Source organism: Oncorhynchus mykiss, chromosome 8, assembly GCF_057628025.1.
Source record: "Oncorhynchus mykiss isolate SJ-2025 chromosome 8, ASM5762802v1, whole genome shotgun sequence".
In the NCBI taxonomy this organism is placed as follows: Eukaryota; Metazoa; Chordata; class Actinopteri; order Salmoniformes; family Salmonidae; genus Oncorhynchus; species Oncorhynchus mykiss.
The window spans coordinates 85,474,094-85,491,606 of NC_143029.1; the positions used below are offsets into that span (position 1 = coordinate 85,474,094).

Here is a 17,513-nt window from a genome sequence, read left to right on the forward strand (position 1 = left end):
TAAATAAATAATCGGATAAATATAGGTTGTATTTGCAATGTTTGTGCTCCACTTTTTGACCCTTTTCTCATGGCAACGGCCCACAAATCATGCAACTGTGATTTCACACTGCGGTATGTAGCCTAACAGATATGGGAATTTATCAATGTTTGATTTGTTTTCAAATTCTTTGTGGGTCTGTGTAATCTGTGAAAAATATGTCTCTCTAATGTGGTCATACATTTGGCAGGTGGTTAGGAAGTGTAGCTCAGTTTCCACCTCATTTTGTGGGCAGTCTGCACATTGCCTGTCTTCTCTTGAGAGCCAGGTCTGCCTATGGTGGCCTTTCTCAATAGCAATGCTATGCTCACTGAGTCTGTACATAGTCAAGGATTTTCTTACATTTTGGGTCAGTCACTGTGGTCAGGTATTCTGCCACTGTATACTCTCTGTTTAGGACCAGTCACAGTGGTCAGGTATTCTGTCACTGTATACTCTCTGTTTAGGGCCAGTCACAGTGGTCAGGTATTCTGCCACTGTATACTCTCTGTTTAGGGCCAGTCACAGTGGTCAGGTATTCTGCCACTGTATACTCTCTGTTTAAGGCCAAATAGCATTCTAGTTTGCTCTGTTTTTTGGTTGATTCTTTCCAGTGTGTCAGGTAATTATCTTTTCGCTTTCTCATAATTTGGTTGGATCTAATTGTGTTTCTGTCCTCGGGCTCTGTGGGGTCTGTTTGTGTTTGTGAACAGAGCCCCAGAACCAGCAGGCTGAGGGGACTCTTCTTGAGTAGGTTGAGCTCTCTGTAGGTGATGGCTTTGTGGTGGAATGTGTGGGCATCGCTTCCTTTTTTAGGTGGTTGTAGAATTTAGCAGCTCTTTTCTGGATGTTGATAACTAGTGGGTATAGTCCTCATTCTGCCATGCCTGCATTGTTCGGGATTTTGCATTGTACACAAAGTATATTTTTGCGGAATTCTGAATGTAGAATCTCAATTGGGTGTTTGTCCCATTTTGTGACTTCTTTGTTGGCGAGTGGACCCCAGACCTCACAACCATAAAGGGCAATGGGTTCGATAACTGATTCAAGTATTTTAGCCAGATCCTAATTGTGATGTTTTATGTTCATTTTGATGGCGTAGAAGGCCCTTCTTTTGCCTTGTCTCTTAGATCGTTCACAGCTTTGTGGAAGTTACCTTTGGTGTTGATGTTTAGGCCTAGGTAGGAATAATTATTTGTGTGCTCTAGGGGCAACAGTGTCTAGATATAATTTGTATTTGTTGTCTTGGCTACTGGACCTATTTTGGAACACCATTGTGTTGGTCTTACTGAGATTTACTGTCAGGGCCCAGGTCTGACAGAATCTGTGCAGAAGATCTAGGTGCTGCTGTAGGCCCTCATTGGTTGGTGACAGAAGCACCAGATCATCTGCAAACAGTAGACATTTGACATTAGATTCTAGTAGGGTGAGGCCGGGTGCTGCAGACTGTTGTAGTGCCCTCGCCAATTCATTCATCATTCATCATATGTTGAAGAGTGTGGGGCTCAAGCTGCATCCCTGTCTCACCCCATGGCCCTGAGAAAATAAATCTATGTTTAATTGCCCATTTTAACTGCACATTTGATATTTGTGTACATTGATTTAATAATGTTATATGCTTTCCCTCCCAACACCGCTTTCCATCAATTTTTATAGCAGACCCTCATGCCAAATTTTGAAATCAACAAAGCGCGATAAGACTTGTTTTGTTTGTCAATTGGGGTGTGTAGGATGAATACGTGCTTTGTCATACGGTACGTTGGTAAGAAGCCAATTTGTAATTTGCTCAGGAAGTTGTTTTTACTGAGTAAATGTTGGATTTTTCTGAGATTACGGCTGACTATTCCACTGTAATTATTGCGGTCAAAATTGTCTCCACTTTTGTGGATTGGGGTGATCAGATCAGTCAATGTTGTTGAAGAGTTTAAGAATAGCCTATTTGAATTTGTGGCCTGTATATTTGATAATTTCATTGAGGATACCATCAACACCACAGGCCGTTTTAGGTTGTAGGGTTTGATCCTTTACTTCAGCCAATGTAATTGGAGAATCCAGTAGGTTCTGGTCTTTAGTAGCTGATTCTAAGTTTACTAAATGATCATGTATATCTTTTAGCTTTTGTTTCTTTGTTATGTGTCCAAACGGTTGGAGAAGTGGGTTTTATCCGTACATCTCCATTTTGGATAGATAGCTCTTTGTGTTTCTTTGTTATGTGTTCAAACGGTTGGAGAAGTGGGTTTTATCCGTACATCTCCATTTTGGATAGATAGCTCTTTGTGTTTCTTTGTTATGTGTTCAAACGGTTGGAGAAGTGGGTTTTATCCGTACATCTCCATTTTGGATAGATAGCTCTTTGTGTTTCTTTGTTATGTGTCCAAACGGTTGGAGAAGTGGGTTTTATCCGTACATCTCCATTTTGGATAGATAGCTCTTTGTGTTTTTTTGTTTAGTGCGTTCCAATTTTCCCAGAAGGGATTTGATTCTATGCATTCTTAAATCACGTTGAGCGGATTTCTGTCATGCTGTTCCTTCTTTTTCTGTATTATCTGAGTGTTTCACCAGAGTGAAGCCATAGGCTCATCTTTTCTGCTTCTCTATATTTTTGTTTGGATAGGTTTCTCAACATTCTTTCTTAGGTTTTTACATTCAACATCAAACCATTTCTCATTGATGTTAGTTGTCTTAGGTTTTCTGCCTGAATTTAAATATGATATGTTAGCTGATAGGTCAAATATATTGTTCAGGCTTCCTACTGCTAAGTTTACACCTTCACTATTGCAGGGAAACATTTTGTCCAGGAAGTTGTCTAGAAGGGAGTAGATTTGTTGTTGGCCAGGTTTGGTAGGTTTCTACAAGTCCGTCTATCCTTAACATTCCTTAATAGTATGCAGCTTGTTCGGCTTCGATGCTTCGTGGTTGATTATTGCTCCGTTCAAGTAGATTGTGATTTTGCTGTGATCTGATAGGGTTGTCAGTGGGCTGACTGTGAACGCTCTGAGAGACCCTTTGGTTGAGGTCAGGGATAAAGTAGTCTACAGTACTACTGCCAAGAGATGAGCTATAGGTGTACCTACCGTAGGAGTCCCCTCGAAGCCTACCGCTGACTATGTACTACATACCCAGCATGCGACAGAGCTCCTTCCTGTGTTAACGTTGTGGTGATGCAGCAGTAGTGAGATCCTCTCTCTCCCTCAGAGCAGAATCTCTCTGACCTACTCTTCTTCTCTCCTCTGTTTCTCCACACCCAACTCTCTACCCCTTTTGTTTTTACCTTTCCTTCTCTTATCTCTCTTCTGTCACCCTGTTCATCCCTCCCCTCTCTTCCTCATCCTCTGCCCCCCCCCCCCCCCCAGGACAGCAGCAGTTCTACAGAGTCAGCTGACCTGACAGGCATCAAAGAGCTGGATGACATCAGTCAGGAAATCGCCCAGCTGCAGAGGTGAGACCCTCTCAGAACACTGAGCTCAGAACACTAAGCCTAGAACACTAAGCCTAGAACTTTAAGCCTAGAACACTGAGCCCAGAACACTGAGCCCAGAACACTAACCCTAGAACTTTAAGCCTAGAATGTTAAGCCTAGAACTCTAAGCCTAGAACTCTAAGCCTAGAACTCTAAGCCTAGATCACTAACCCTAACCCCTATTGCTCGACTGGAGGACATCTTCTTTGTCATTTATTTTAACAGCCAGGGGGAGATCTTCTTCGTTGGATTAAATCTACTTGGATTGTCTGTTGTTCACAGAAATGTACTTTGTGTACAGAATCCTTGCCCAATGACTGAAGCACAGCCAAGGAGATGAGGATAGGAAGCTATGTTTTCCCTACTGATCCTCGTGCCTTGTCGGTTTCCCTGATGTGTGTTCTGTAAACCGTGTCCTCTTCATACTGCCTCCTCAGCACTCTTATCTTTTACAGTACTCTTACCTTTTTACACTCAGGTAACCTGGTGACACAAAGGCCTTGTTGCCGTGTCTAGCATTGGCTAGGGCAGTGTTTCTCGATCCATACCTCGCAGATCCCCCAGACACTGCACAGTCAACTAATCTCCAAGCACTTGGGGGAGGTAATAACGTACAATTTGACATGGTCTCCTTCTCACCTAGCTGTGTGTGTGTGTGTGTGTGTGTGTGTGTGTGTGTGTGTGTTTTTGCAGAGAGAAGTATACTCTGGAGCAGGACATCAGGGACAAAGAGGAAGCCATCAGACAGAAGAACAAGGAAATTCAGGTGAGACCCACAGGGAGTCAGGGACCCATTTTATGGATGAATCGTTCTTAATGGGTCTAATCCACGGGAAGGGAACTCTCATCCTGAAGTGTCTCATGGACTACACATCTTGTTCAATCACGACTACTCAAAACAGATTGGAGGAAAATATGTGACTCCACCCCCCCTCAAACCTAAACTTCCAATTATTTTTGGGATGGAGGTGAGGAGAGAGAGGATGCAAGGAATCAAGGAAAGACGAATTGAGAAAGCGCCTATATCTCTATTGCTGAGGTCTGCGCTGGTCTCCTTCCCTTCCACCATTTCCTCAGGAGATGCAGGGGGGCCTGGGGAACGGTGGTCTGGTCTAATTACTGTATGTATTTTAACAGGAGATGCTGGAGGACCTGGACCAGGAGAGTGGTGGTCTGGTCTGATTACTGTATGTATTTTAACAGGAGATGCTGGGGGACCAAGACCAGGAGAGCGGTGGTCTGGTCTGATTACTGTATGTATTTTAACAGGAGATGCTGGAGGACCTGGACCAGGAGAGTGGTGGTCTGGTCTGATTACTGTATGTATTTTAACAGGACATGCAGAGGGACCAGGGGAGCGGTGGTCTGGTCTGATTACTGTATGCATTTTAACAGGAGATGCTGGAGGACCTGGACCAGGAGAGCGGTGGTCTGCAGGACCTGGAGGCCCAGAAGCAGGATGCTCAGCAGCAGCTGGAGGAGATGGACCAGCAGAGGAACAAGCTGGAGGGCATGCTGAAAGACGTCCACCTGAAGTGTCAGGATCAGTCCACGCTGGTCAGTCAGCAACACACCTATACGATCATGGTCTAGACAGGAAAAACTCTGTCCCCAGTTACGGCTGTGATGCTGGTTATTGGTCAACCAAATGATCGCGATCACCGTTCTAACCGTTTCGACTAGCCAATGATTAATTTGTTGTACTTTTTATTTTATTCTCCTCTCCTCCTCTCCTGACTGCATGTGCTGCTTCTGCAGGGAGCGGGGTGTTGCCTAGGCATCCAAAGACTCATTTGCTACAACACCTTGCTTGTTTCAACAAGGAGCAACAAAGTTAAGGACGTTGTAGAGTCCATGTTACAGCAGAAACGGACTCAACTGTCCCATCTTTTTATTTTTTTTATTTTACCTTTATTTAACTGGGCAAGTCAGTTAAGAACAAATTCTTATTTTCAATGATGGCCTAGTGGGTTTAACTGCCTGTTCAGGGGCAAAACGACAGATTTGTACCTTGTCAGCTCGGGGGTTTGAACTTGCAACCTTCCGGTTACTAGTCCAACGCTCTTAACCACTAGGCTACCCTGCCGCCCCAGTCAGCTGTTTGTTCAATGGTGATCTTCATTGGTTACCCGGTTATATGGTGTATGTGCCACCCCTAACCCCAGTTTATAGAGTCTTATCTGAATGTCCGAAACGATTGTCCCCATTTACAGGCCGTCACTAGCGCTTATCACATCTTATTTACATAGGATTCCTCTTCTCCCTCCGTCCAGATCTCATCCTTACAGACCCAGATCCACAGTCAGGAGTCTGACCTGCAGAGTCAGGAGAATGAGCTGAGTCGTACCAAGTCTGACCTGAACAAACTGCAGTTGGAGGAGACGCAGCTAGAGCAGAACCTACTGACCGGACGCATGCAGCTAGACTCCATCATCAAGTCACTCAAGGCCACCCAGGACGAGATCAACCAGGTATGTGGATAGAGAGATGCTGTAGCTCATTATCATAGACAAATGTCGTATTAAATGAACATGGTGTCACGTTTTGGAGTAGAATGTAACTTTTTAATGGCCATCCTGAAAATAGAAATGTTCCCTTTTTAATGCCTAAATGAAAATGTTCCCCATTTTGCTTCTACCTATCCGATTGCTTTCAGATCTAGCGTGTGGTTCTTAAACTTTTGTAGCTCAAGAACCAAATGAGAAATTGACCGTCCTCCCTTGACCCAAATCGTCCTACAAACAACCCCAATTTAGAAGAAATGGTGTGTGATTTATAGATGTATTCTCATAACTCATAACTACCCACCTCTCACATGCCCAGGGCCCACTTTGTGTCCCCGCCCGTAGTTTAAGAAACCCTGGACTAGAGGGTACGGGCTAGGGGTTGTTTCTGGATGGGACTCTCACAAAAACAGACAGTGTTATTTTTGTAGACTGACAACGCATTGTTCCCGCAGGCTTTTACTAATAACGTTTTAAATGTAGGGTTGTGGCGGCCATTTTGGCAGCCGGTAATTGTTAAGCAAATAACTGTCGGTCTCACGGTAATGGACCATTAATTAACATTAACACGTTAAGCATCTCCTGTCTTCCACACACAGCCTACAAGCCACTGATGCAGACCATGATTTATTTTAGACATATCCAAAGAAACATGATATGAAGAAAATATAGTCTATTTCAGAAGAACATGCTCTGAGTTGTCCCTTATCTGGCTATGCCAAATGGCTGTGGGCTACACTAGTGCTCTGAGTTGTCCCTTATCTGGCTATGCCATATGGCTGTGGGCTACACTAGTGCTCTGAGTTGTCCCTTATCTGGCTATGCCATATGGCCGTGGGCTACACTAGTGCTCTGAGTTGTCCCTTATCTGGCTATGCCATATGGCCGTGGGCTACACTAGTGCTCTGAGTTGTCCCTTATCTGGCTATGCCATTAGGCCGTGGGCTACACTAGTGCTCTGAGTTGTCCCTTATCTGGCTATGCCATATGGCCGTGGGCTACACTAGTGCTCTGAGTTGTCCCTTATCTGGCTATGCCATATGGCCGTGGGCTTGGGACTAAAAACTGTTGAGAAGCCTTTTTGTCCTAGACTTGGCACTCCGGTACCGCTTGACATGTGGTAGTAGAGAGAACAGTCTATGACTGGGGTGGCTGGGGTCTTTGACAATTATTTGGGCCTTCCTCTGACACCGCCTGGTGTAGAGGTCCTGGATGGCAGGCAGCTTAGCCCCAGTGACTGGGCCGTACGCACTACCCTCTGTAATGCCTTGTGGTCAGAGGCTGAGCAGTTGCCATACCAGGCAGTGATGCATCCAGTCAGGATGCTCTCGATGGTGCAGCTGTAGAACTTTTTGAGGATCTCAGGTGCTCCGAAGCACCTCTCACTCGCATGGCTCTCTCAGACATCTCAATTCTTATTAGCCAATGTCCGTCACGTGATCCGGTCCTTCTCACAGGCATCTCCGCTCTGAAGTAGGCTACAAGTTAAGAAAGACACATCAGGGACGCAACTGCGCGCGTTCTTCTTATCGTATTCCGAGGCACATGTTGAACTGTCTACATTTATCTTTTGTCAGCCAACAAGATGAGTAGGCCTAACGACCAGCAAAAGCACCATGATATGAAGAGAATGCAGTCTATTGGGCCTCCCGAGTGGCGCAGCGGTCTAAGGCACTGCATCTCAGGGATTGAGGCGTCACTACAGAGGTGGAAGAACTGTTCACATTTACTTTTCGTCAGATAACAAGATGAGTAGGCCTAACGACCAGCAAAAGCACCAGCCTATGTTCATCTACTATCCCCCAGAGTACAACAGTTGACATTTTCTATTGGTCAACTCGTCCTTCTGTGTGAGAAATAAATAATTCAAACATAGTCTGGGACAGTTGTGGGATGCGATTAGATCTCAAATTAATACAACCACTAGCATCAACAAGAAACTTTTCTATGCAATGAGGCTGACTCAACCGATCAGAACATTCATCTTGAAATATGATCAACTATCAGGCTATTTATTCACATTATTAATTTAAGGGGTGGCAGGTGGTCTAGTGGTTAAGAGCATTGGGCCAGTAACTGAAAGGTCGCTGGTTCGAATCCCCGAGACAACTAGGTGGAAATGTGACGATGTGCCCTTGAGCAAGGCACTTGACCCTAAGTCGCTCTGGAAACGAGCATCTGCTAAATGACTCAAATGTTCCAAAATGCAATCAATTAGCGTGAAAACACCTTCCTCAAGTGACCGCAAATGCAATTTATGCATGTAATGCTTTATTATAAAGGTGCTATTTTATTGTGTAAATGATACTCCCTAATCTTGAAACTCACACGCAGGTAATGTATGCCAGTCTACACCGGTTGTAAAGCGGATTAATAATGTGCTTCATTTTAAGAAGTTATTTGGACACTTTAGTTGTGATACTAACCTTATCAGAACATATAGGCCTATGGGCTAGGCTACATGAGGTGTGATACTAACCTTATCAGAACATATAGGCCTATGGGCTAGGCTACATGAGGTGTGATACTAACCTTATCAGAACATATAGGCCTATGGGCTAGGCTACATGAGGTGTGATACTAACCTTATCAGAACATATAGGCCTATGGGCTAGGCTACATGAGGTGTGATACTAACCTTATCAGAACATATAGGCCTATGGGCTAGGCTACATGAGGTGTGATACTAACCTTATCAGAACATATAGGCCTATGGGCTAGGCTACATGAGGTGTGATACTAACCTTATCAGAACATATAGGCCTATGGGCTAGGCTACATGAGGTGTGATACTAACCTTATCAGAACATATAGGCCTATGGGCTAGGCTACATGAGGTGTGATACTAACCTTATCAGAACATATAGGCCTATGGGCTAGGCTACATGAGGTGTGATACTAACCTTATCAGAACATATAGGCCTATGGGCTAGGCTACATGAGGTGTGATACTAACCTTATCAGAACATATAGGCCTATGGGCTAGGCTACATGAGGTGTGATACTAACCTTATCAAAACATATAGGCCTATGGGCTAGGCTACATGAGGTGTGATACTAACCTTATCAGAACATATAGGCCTATGGGCTAGGCTACATGAGGTGTGATACTAACCTTATCAAAACATATAGGCCTATGGGCTAGGCTACATGAGGTGTGATACTAACCTTATCAAAACATATAGGCCTATGGGCTAGGCTACATGAGGTGTGATACTAACCTTATCAGAACATATAGGCCTATAGGCTAGGCTACATGAGGTGTGATACTAACCTTATCAGAACATATAGGCCTATGGGCTAGCTTACATGAGGTGTGATACTAACCTTATCAAAACATATAGGCCTATGGGCTAGGCTACATGAGGTGTGATACTAACCTTATCAGAACATATAGGCCTATGGGCTAGGCTACATGAGGTGTGATACTAACCTTATCAAAACATATAGGCCTATGGGCTAGGCTACATGAGGTGTGATACTAACCTTATCAGAACATATAGGCCTATGGGCTAGGCTACATGAGGTGTGATACTAACCTTATCAGAACATATAGGCCTATGGGCTAGGCTACATGAGGTGTGATACTAACCTTATCAGAACATATAGGCCTATGGGCTAGGCTACATGAGGTGTGATACTAACCTTATCAGAACATATAGGCCTATGGGCTAGGCTACATGAGGTGTGATACTAACCTTATCAGAACATATAGGCCTATGGGCTAGGCTACATGAGGTGTGATACTAACCTTATCAGAACATATAGGCCTATGGGCTAGGCTACATGAGGTGTGATACTAACCTTATCAAAACAAATAGGCCTATGGGCTAGACTACATGAGGTGTGATACTAACCTTATCAGAACATATGGGCTAGGCTACATGAGGTGTGCCACTATGATTTTAAATAGTTGCAAACATTTTTACAAAGGCATCCGCTATTCACAAATGATAATACGTCATTCACAAGTGATAATGTCATTCACAAGTGATAATGTCATTCACAAGTGATAATGTCATTCACAAGTGATAATGTCATTCACAAGTGATAATACACCATTCACAAGTGATAATACACCATTCACAAGTGATAATACACCATTCATAAGTGATAATACACCATTCACAAGTGATAATACGTCATTCACAAGTGATAATACGTCATTCACAAGTGATAGGTGACAGTATTAGCCTATCAGACTATTCTTAATTTAATCTTGTTTAAATAATATATGTGTGAAATTTAAATAGCGAATGTAAGACGCCTTTCCAGTGGTTTATATTCATGCCAGCTAGGTAGGCTATACTTCTGTTGTAAAGTGAAGCAATATGATTAATATTAGCAGAGATGATAAATAAATATAGTGGGCCTAGCCTATAGAAAAATTATGGGATCCTCCTCTTTTAATTAGAGGCCATCACTCTGTTTTCTCCCATAATTGCGTAGCCAATAGAAATGTTATGCAACATGAGCTCATGGGCTCTCATGAAGTGCTTGATTTACATGTTCCGTTACATTTGTATTGATGTCAGTGATGACAGGGACAATAGAGTGCCGAGTACCAGGCAGTTAGCAATTTTGGTGGGTTTCTAATAACTATCAGCAGCATCAAGCCTTGTTACCGTGACTAAACGGTCACATGGAGTTTAACTGCGGTCATGACTGGTGACTGGCGGTGTGGCGGTAATACGTTCACCGCAACAGCCCCACATACTTACTCTCTTTTACTAGAACTACCGGTGTTACTGGAGACTCACTGACATCCCTTTATCCCTTTAGGCTCGTAGTAAGCTTTCTCAGATCCAGGACAGTCAACAGGAGGTGACTAAGACTATAGAGCAATACAACAACGCTCTGAATGGAACCCACAGCCAGACTCATGCTGGCAGCATGACCAACCTGGCAGACATGAGCGAAGTAGGATTCTCAGTGAGGGAGAACGGAGAATTTGGCGCCAGGGTGAGTAGTGTTGTCATGATACCAGGGTCGTGTTCATTAGGCATCAAATGGAATAAAACTGATTTGAAATGGGGAGTGACTACCTGAATAAGAAATGCTTATTTTTGTTTTCCGTTGCAAAACACTTAGCTAAGTAGTGGCTTAATAAAGACGACCAAAGACTGGAAAGAGCTTGCCTATACTTTAATATACACTGAGAGTACAAAACATTAATAATCTAACTTGCTTTTTCCATGACATGGACTACAATCCTGTTTTGATGTCACTTGTTAAATCCATCAGGGTAGGAGACAGGTTAAAGAAGGATTTTTAAGCAACTCAATATTGGGAAGGTGTTCTTAATGTTTTCTACGCTCAGTGTATATTATATACCCAGCTATTCATGTGGAGCGCTCACTGTGTTTAGTGTGACCTCACTTCCTGTTGCTCACACCTGACAGACGTGATACCTTTTTATTCAATCTTCATTATGTTAGAGATTACCAGAGGAAGCGTCTACGTTCAGTTCTGCTTGGTAAACCGGTGTTGTCCCAACGTTGGGCAATCCAGTTCATTTGAATGGAAGTGGAGAAGATTTTGAGGTTGAGCAATCTGAATATTTTTGTCCCCCCAGAATCAGGAGGACTCTTTCAAATCGAGGATAGCCATGTTCAGCAGCAACAAATCAACACCAGAACCCCTTCCAGCAGCAGACCCCTTCCAGACAGAGGACCCCTTCAAATCAGACCCCTTCAAAGGTAACTTTATAAATATATTATACCGAATTAATGTTTATGCAAAATATTGTTGGAACAATTCTGGAATTATTGTAATTCCATGGCCACGACTGTATGTTCCAGAGGCTATGAGGTTCTCTTCCTTTAGAGAAAAGTGTGTGGTCATAAGCAACATGTGCTTGGCTAATGAAGTACACCTGAACAGAACAGAAAGGCCTCCATGTGCTTGGCTCATCAAATCAAATTTATTTATATAGCCCTTCGTACATCAGCTGATATCTCAAAGTGCTGTACAAAAACCCAGCCTAAAACCCCAAACAGCAAGCAATGCAGGTGTAGAAGCACGGTGGCTAGGAAAAACTCCCTAGAAAGGCCAAAACCTAGGAAGAAACCTAGAGAGGAACCAGGCTATGTGTGGTGGCCAGTCCTCTTCTGGCTGTGCCGGGTGGAGATTATAACAGAACATGGCCAAGATGTTCAAATGTTCATAAATGACCAGCATGGTCGAATAATAATAAGGCAGAACAGTTTAAACTGGAGCAGCAGCACGGCCAGGTGGACTGGAGACAGCAAGGAGTCATCATGTCAGGTAGTCCTGAGGCATGGTCCCAGGTCCTCCGAGAGAGGGAAAGAAAGAGAGAAAGAGAGAATTAGAGAGAGTACACTTAAATTCACACAGGACACCGAATAGGACAGGAGAAGTACTCCAGATATAACAAACTGACCCTAGCCCCCCGACACATAAACTACTGCAACATAAATACTGGAGGCTGAGACAGGAGGGGTCAGGAGACACTGTGGCCCCATCCGAGGACACCCCCGGACAGGGTCAAACAGGAAGGATATAACCCCACCCACTTTGCCAAAGCACAGCCCCCACACCACTAGAGGGATATCTTCAACCACCAACTTACCATCCTGAGACAAGGCTGAGTATAGCCCACAAAGATCTCCGCCACTGCACAACCCAAGGGGGGGGGGCGCCAACCCAGACAGGATGACCACATCAGTGACTCAACCCACTCAGGTGATGCACCCCTCCCAGGGACGGTAATGAGAGAGCCCCAGTAAGCCAGTGACTCAGCCCCTGTAATAGGGTTAGAGACAAAGAATCCCAGTGGAAAGAGGGGAACCGGCCAGGCAGAGACAGCAAGGGCGGTTCGTTGCTCCAGAGCCTTTCCGTTCACCTTCCCACTCCTGGGCCAGACTACACTCAATCATATGACCCACTGAAGAGATGAGTCTTCAGTAAAGACTTAAAGGTTGAGACCGAGTTTGTGTCTCTGACATGGGTAGGCAGACCGTTCCATAAAAATGGAGCTCTATAGGAGAAAGCCCTGCCTCCAGCTGTTTGCTTAGAAATTCTAGGGACAATTAGGAGGCCTGCGTCTTGTGACCGTAGCGTACGTGTAGGTATCATGAAGTACACCTGAACAGAACAGAACAGAAAGGCCTAAACGTGCTTGGCTCATGAAGTACACCTGAACAGAACAGAAAGGCCTCCATGTGGTATATGCTCCATATTAACACCGTTAATGACAAATGTTTCCATCCACAAGGATCTTCGTCACATTTTGTCTCAATCCTCTCAGATCCATTTGAAGCCGATGATCCTTTCAAAGAGAGTGATCCATTCAAGGGTGCTTCCTCAGACTTCTTCAAGAAAACGACCGATGTGTTTGCCTCAGCAGATCCCTTCAGTAGAAAACCTACTCCCCCCATCAAGGTAATACATGTTATTATTTAATATATTATTTTCTATGGTAATTTATTTACAGTATGTCATATTTGAATAGATTTATATTGAATTATAAGCTAGGTGGGTCGAGCCCTGAATGCTGATTGGCTGACAAACGTGGTATATCAGACCGTATACCACGGGTATGACAGACCGTATACCACGGGTATGACAAAACGTATACCACGGGTATTTTTACTGCTCTAATTATGTTGGGAAACAGTTTATAATAGCAATAAGGCACCTCGGGGGTTTGTGGTATATGGACAATATACCACGGCTAAGGCCTGTATCCAGGCACTCCGCGTTGCGTCGTGACTAAGAACAGCCCTTAAGCCGTGGTATATTGGCCTTATTGCTTATATTATATTGTTTGTAATTTTGTTCATATTTATTGAATATATTGGTATTGAAATTACATCCTGTATTTAGTTGAATGAAAGTATCTGGATGGAGTTAATCTTAGTGGTGTTTCTCTTCCTGTCTCTGTCTCAGCCTGGTGGCAGTCTGTCGGGTAGCAGGAATCTCTTAACCTCCCACAGCCCCCGGCCCAGCCCCAGCCCCAAGCCTACAGGTACCTCGCCTCTGCAACACACAACCTCTTTTACACACTCACACTCTCACTCACTCACTCACTCATTCACTCACTCACTCACTCACTCACTCACTCACTCTTGTATCTACATTTGAATGACTGTTTTTAGTCAGTGAAGTTACACTCCCACTCTTGTATCTACATTTGAATGACTGTTTTTAGTCAGTGAAGTTACACTCCCACTCTTGTATCTACATTTGAATGACTGTTTTTAGTCAGTGAAGTTACACTCCCACTCTTGTATCTACATTTGAATGACTGTTTTTAGTCAGTGAAGTTACACTCCCACTCTTGTATCTACATTTGAATGACTGTTTTTAGTCAGTGAAGTTACACTCCCACTCTTGTATCTACATTTGAATGACTGTTTTTAGTCAGTGAAGTTACACTCCCACTCTTGTATCTACATTTGAATGACTGTTTTTAGTCAGTGAAGTTACACTCCCACTCTTGTATCTACATTTGAATGACTGTTTTTAGTCAGTGTAGTTACACTCCAGATACTTCAGCTGCAAGTGACATTTAGAGTAAAAAACAACAACAACAAAGACGAGATAAAACGTTTTCTGACCTCTCAGCATCCTATCAGTTATGAAGATAATGTTCTGTGTCTTTCAAAAAGAAGCGGTTATCAAAATATTTATTTTCTGCTATGTCAGAGAACATTTACAACCAGGTCATTAAGAACTCTGAATCAAAATATTTGTTTTCTGCTATGTCAGAGAACATTTACAACCAGGTCATTAAGAACTCTGAATCAAAATATTTGTTTTCTGCTATGTCAGAGAACATTTACAACCAGGTCATTAAGAACTCTGAATCAAAATATTTGTTTTCTGCTGTCAGAGAACATTTACAACCAGGTCATTAAGAACTCTGAATCAAAATATTTGTTTTCTGCTGTCAGAGAACATTTACAACCAGGTCATTAAGAACTCTGAATCAAAATATTTGTTTTCTGCTGTCAGAGAACATTTACAACCAGGTCATTAAGAACTCTGAATCAAAATATTTGTTTTCTGCTATGTCAGAGAACATTTACAGCCAGGTCATTAAGAACTCTGAATCAAAATATTTGTTTTCTGCTATGTCAGAGAACATTTACAGCCAGGTCATTAAGTACTCTGAATTTCACAAGATTTAGAAGCAGAAAAGGATAATCAAACTCCTATCTGTATATCACTGAGATACATCTATCTGTATATCACTGAGATACATCTATCTGTATATCACTGAGATACATCTATCTGTATATCACTGAGAGACATCTATCTGTATATCACTGAGATGCATCTATCTGTATATCACTGAGAGACATCTATCTGTATATCACTGAGAGACATCTATCTGTATATCACTTAGAGACATCTATCTGTATATCACTTAGAGACATCTATCTGTATATCACTGAGAGACATCTATCTGTATATCACTGAGATGCATCTATCTGTATATCACTGAGATGCATCTATCTGTATATCACTGAGAGACATCTATCTGTATATCACTGAGAGACATCTATCTGTATATCGTTAAGAGAAAAGGAAAGTTGTGATAAACTTCTGAATAAAAGCCCTCATTCACTGCTGCCCAGGTGACGTGTTCCTGCACATTTAGACTATTTCTGGGCATTAGTTTGTGGAATACAACTTAAAACTCACTGTAACTTCATATTTTCCTGTGGCGGAGGTCTATATTTAGTAGGCTACCTACGCATTTAACTGCTGGCCAACTAAAAATAACCTTGGAAAAACAGGAGTTGCAGTGGAGGCCAAACATAACAGAAACTGTGTGTCTGCATGTGTCTTTGTCTGCGTGACTTGAAAATGAACACCAGAACACTCACACCCCTGCTTTAACCAGTTCAGCTATCTCCCTCCTCTCCTCCTCCCCTCCTCCCCCCTCTCCTCCTCCCCTCCTCCCCCCTCTCCTCCTCCCCTCCTCCCCCCTCCCTCCTCCCCTCCTCTCCTCCCCCCCTCTCCTCCTCCCCTCCTCCCCCCTCTCCTCCTCCCTCTCCTCCTCCCCCCTCTCCTCCTCTCCTCCTCCCCTCCTCTCCTCATCCTTTCCTCCTCCCCTCCTCTCCTCCTCCCCTCCTCTCCTCGTCCTCTCCTCCTCTCCTCCTCCCCTCCTCTCCTCATCCTCTCCTCCTCCCCTCCTCTCCTCCTCCCCCCTCCCCCCTCTCCTCCTCCCCTCCTCTCCTCCTCCCCTCCTCTCCTCCTCCCCTCCTCTCCCCCTCCTCTCCTCGTCCCCTCCTCCCCGCTCCTCCTCCTCCCCTCCTCTCCTCCCCTCTCCTCCTCCTCCCCTCCTCTCCTCCTCCCACCTCCTCTCCCCCCTCTCCCCCCTCTCCTCCTCTCCTCCCCTCTCCCCCCTCTCCTCCTCTCCTCCCCTCTCCCCCCTCTCCTCCTCCTCCCCTCTCTCCTCCTCCCCTCCTCCTCCCCTCCTCTCTCCCCTCTCCTCCCCTCTCCTCCTCCCCTCCGCCTCCCCTCCTCCCCTCCTCTCTCCCCCCCTCTCCTCTCCTCCTCCCCTCTCCTCCTCTCCTCTCCCCTCCCCTCTCCTCCTCTCCTCCTCTTCTCCTCCCCTGTTCATTCCATTCATCCTCCTCTATTGAACTGCGAGCCTTTATGCCTCAGTCACTGAGAGAGGAGGAAGTTGTTTTAAGTTAGGGCTGACACTCCTACGCACCAGTGAAACGACACCCCTCCACAGGAATAAGGGACACACTGTGGGGGAAACTTAGAGCTATGCCACGAGAAGGAAAACACTGTGTAACACACGTCATACTGCCCCTTTATCGTCACACACATTCTCAAGTCACAACAGAGTCTTTTCATGCCATTTCAGACGCCATGACACACACCATCTCAGAATATTCAGAAATGGCTTCTGTAGTCAGAATCGGGCAAGATTGGCATTCCTAAAACATTATTTTGTTGTAATGTAATTTTATTTCTGACATTAAGCTAATTTATTGCACCTAAATTGGCTATTAAAATTTATAGGATTCGGATAATATTCAATAAATATAGAACCCAAAATCTGATTTGGACCAAACTTCTTCCTACCAATGAATCAGACATTAGAAATCTCCAAGAGATGGTCAAAAACCACCCACCGACCCCCCCCCCCCCCCCCCCACACCCCACGCCAATCCCACCCCATCAACCAGTACACAGTATCAGTTCTCTATGTTTGACAAGTAGTATGAAGCTGATGCTTGGAGTATTGCTTCTTCATAATATGTGATGTATTCCCTTCGAATCTGGTGTGTGTTTTTTTTCCCCCCTGTTCAGAGAAATTAGTAATTTATGTTGCTTGCATTATTTACCATAAAGTAGTGTGAAAGTACCAGGTTTTGGCCACTAGATGCCGCTGTTCCTGATAAACCGGCACACTCTTTTATCAATTTTGCTGGTCTGTTGTGGTTATTATATAGATCACAACGTTTCCTAAGCAATTTTGGGTAGAAAACGAATAGATTTGGCTCATGATGAAAATAAATTGTGTGGTCATCCTCACAATT

At 44.0% G+C, this 17,513-nt stretch overlaps 1 protein-coding gene across 3 annotated transcripts in view; it reads left to right on the top strand.

The window, feature by feature from the left end:
- Positions 1-17,513, top strand: part of LOC110530798 (epidermal growth factor receptor substrate 15-like 1) — a 69,792-nt gene that overhangs the window by 20,667 nt on the left and 31,612 nt on the right. For 2 of the 3 annotated variants that reach the window (XM_036986549.2, XM_036986548.2), the window contains exons 12-19: positions 3,372-3,457; positions 4,172-4,244; positions 4,874-5,035; positions 5,752-5,949; positions 10,765-10,944; positions 11,558-11,681; positions 13,253-13,386; positions 13,894-13,972. In XM_036986549.2, coding sequence (XP_036842444.2) covers positions 3,372-3,457; positions 4,172-4,244; positions 4,874-5,035; positions 5,752-5,949; positions 10,765-10,944; positions 11,558-11,681; positions 13,253-13,386; positions 13,894-13,972 — 1,036 coding nt within the window. Of the gene's footprint in view, positions 1-3,371; positions 3,458-4,171; positions 4,245-4,615; positions 5,036-5,751; positions 5,950-10,764; positions 10,945-11,557; positions 11,682-13,252; positions 13,387-13,893; positions 13,973-17,513 lie in introns of all 3 variants that reach the window. The other variant, XR_016482687.1, reaches the window with a different exon arrangement.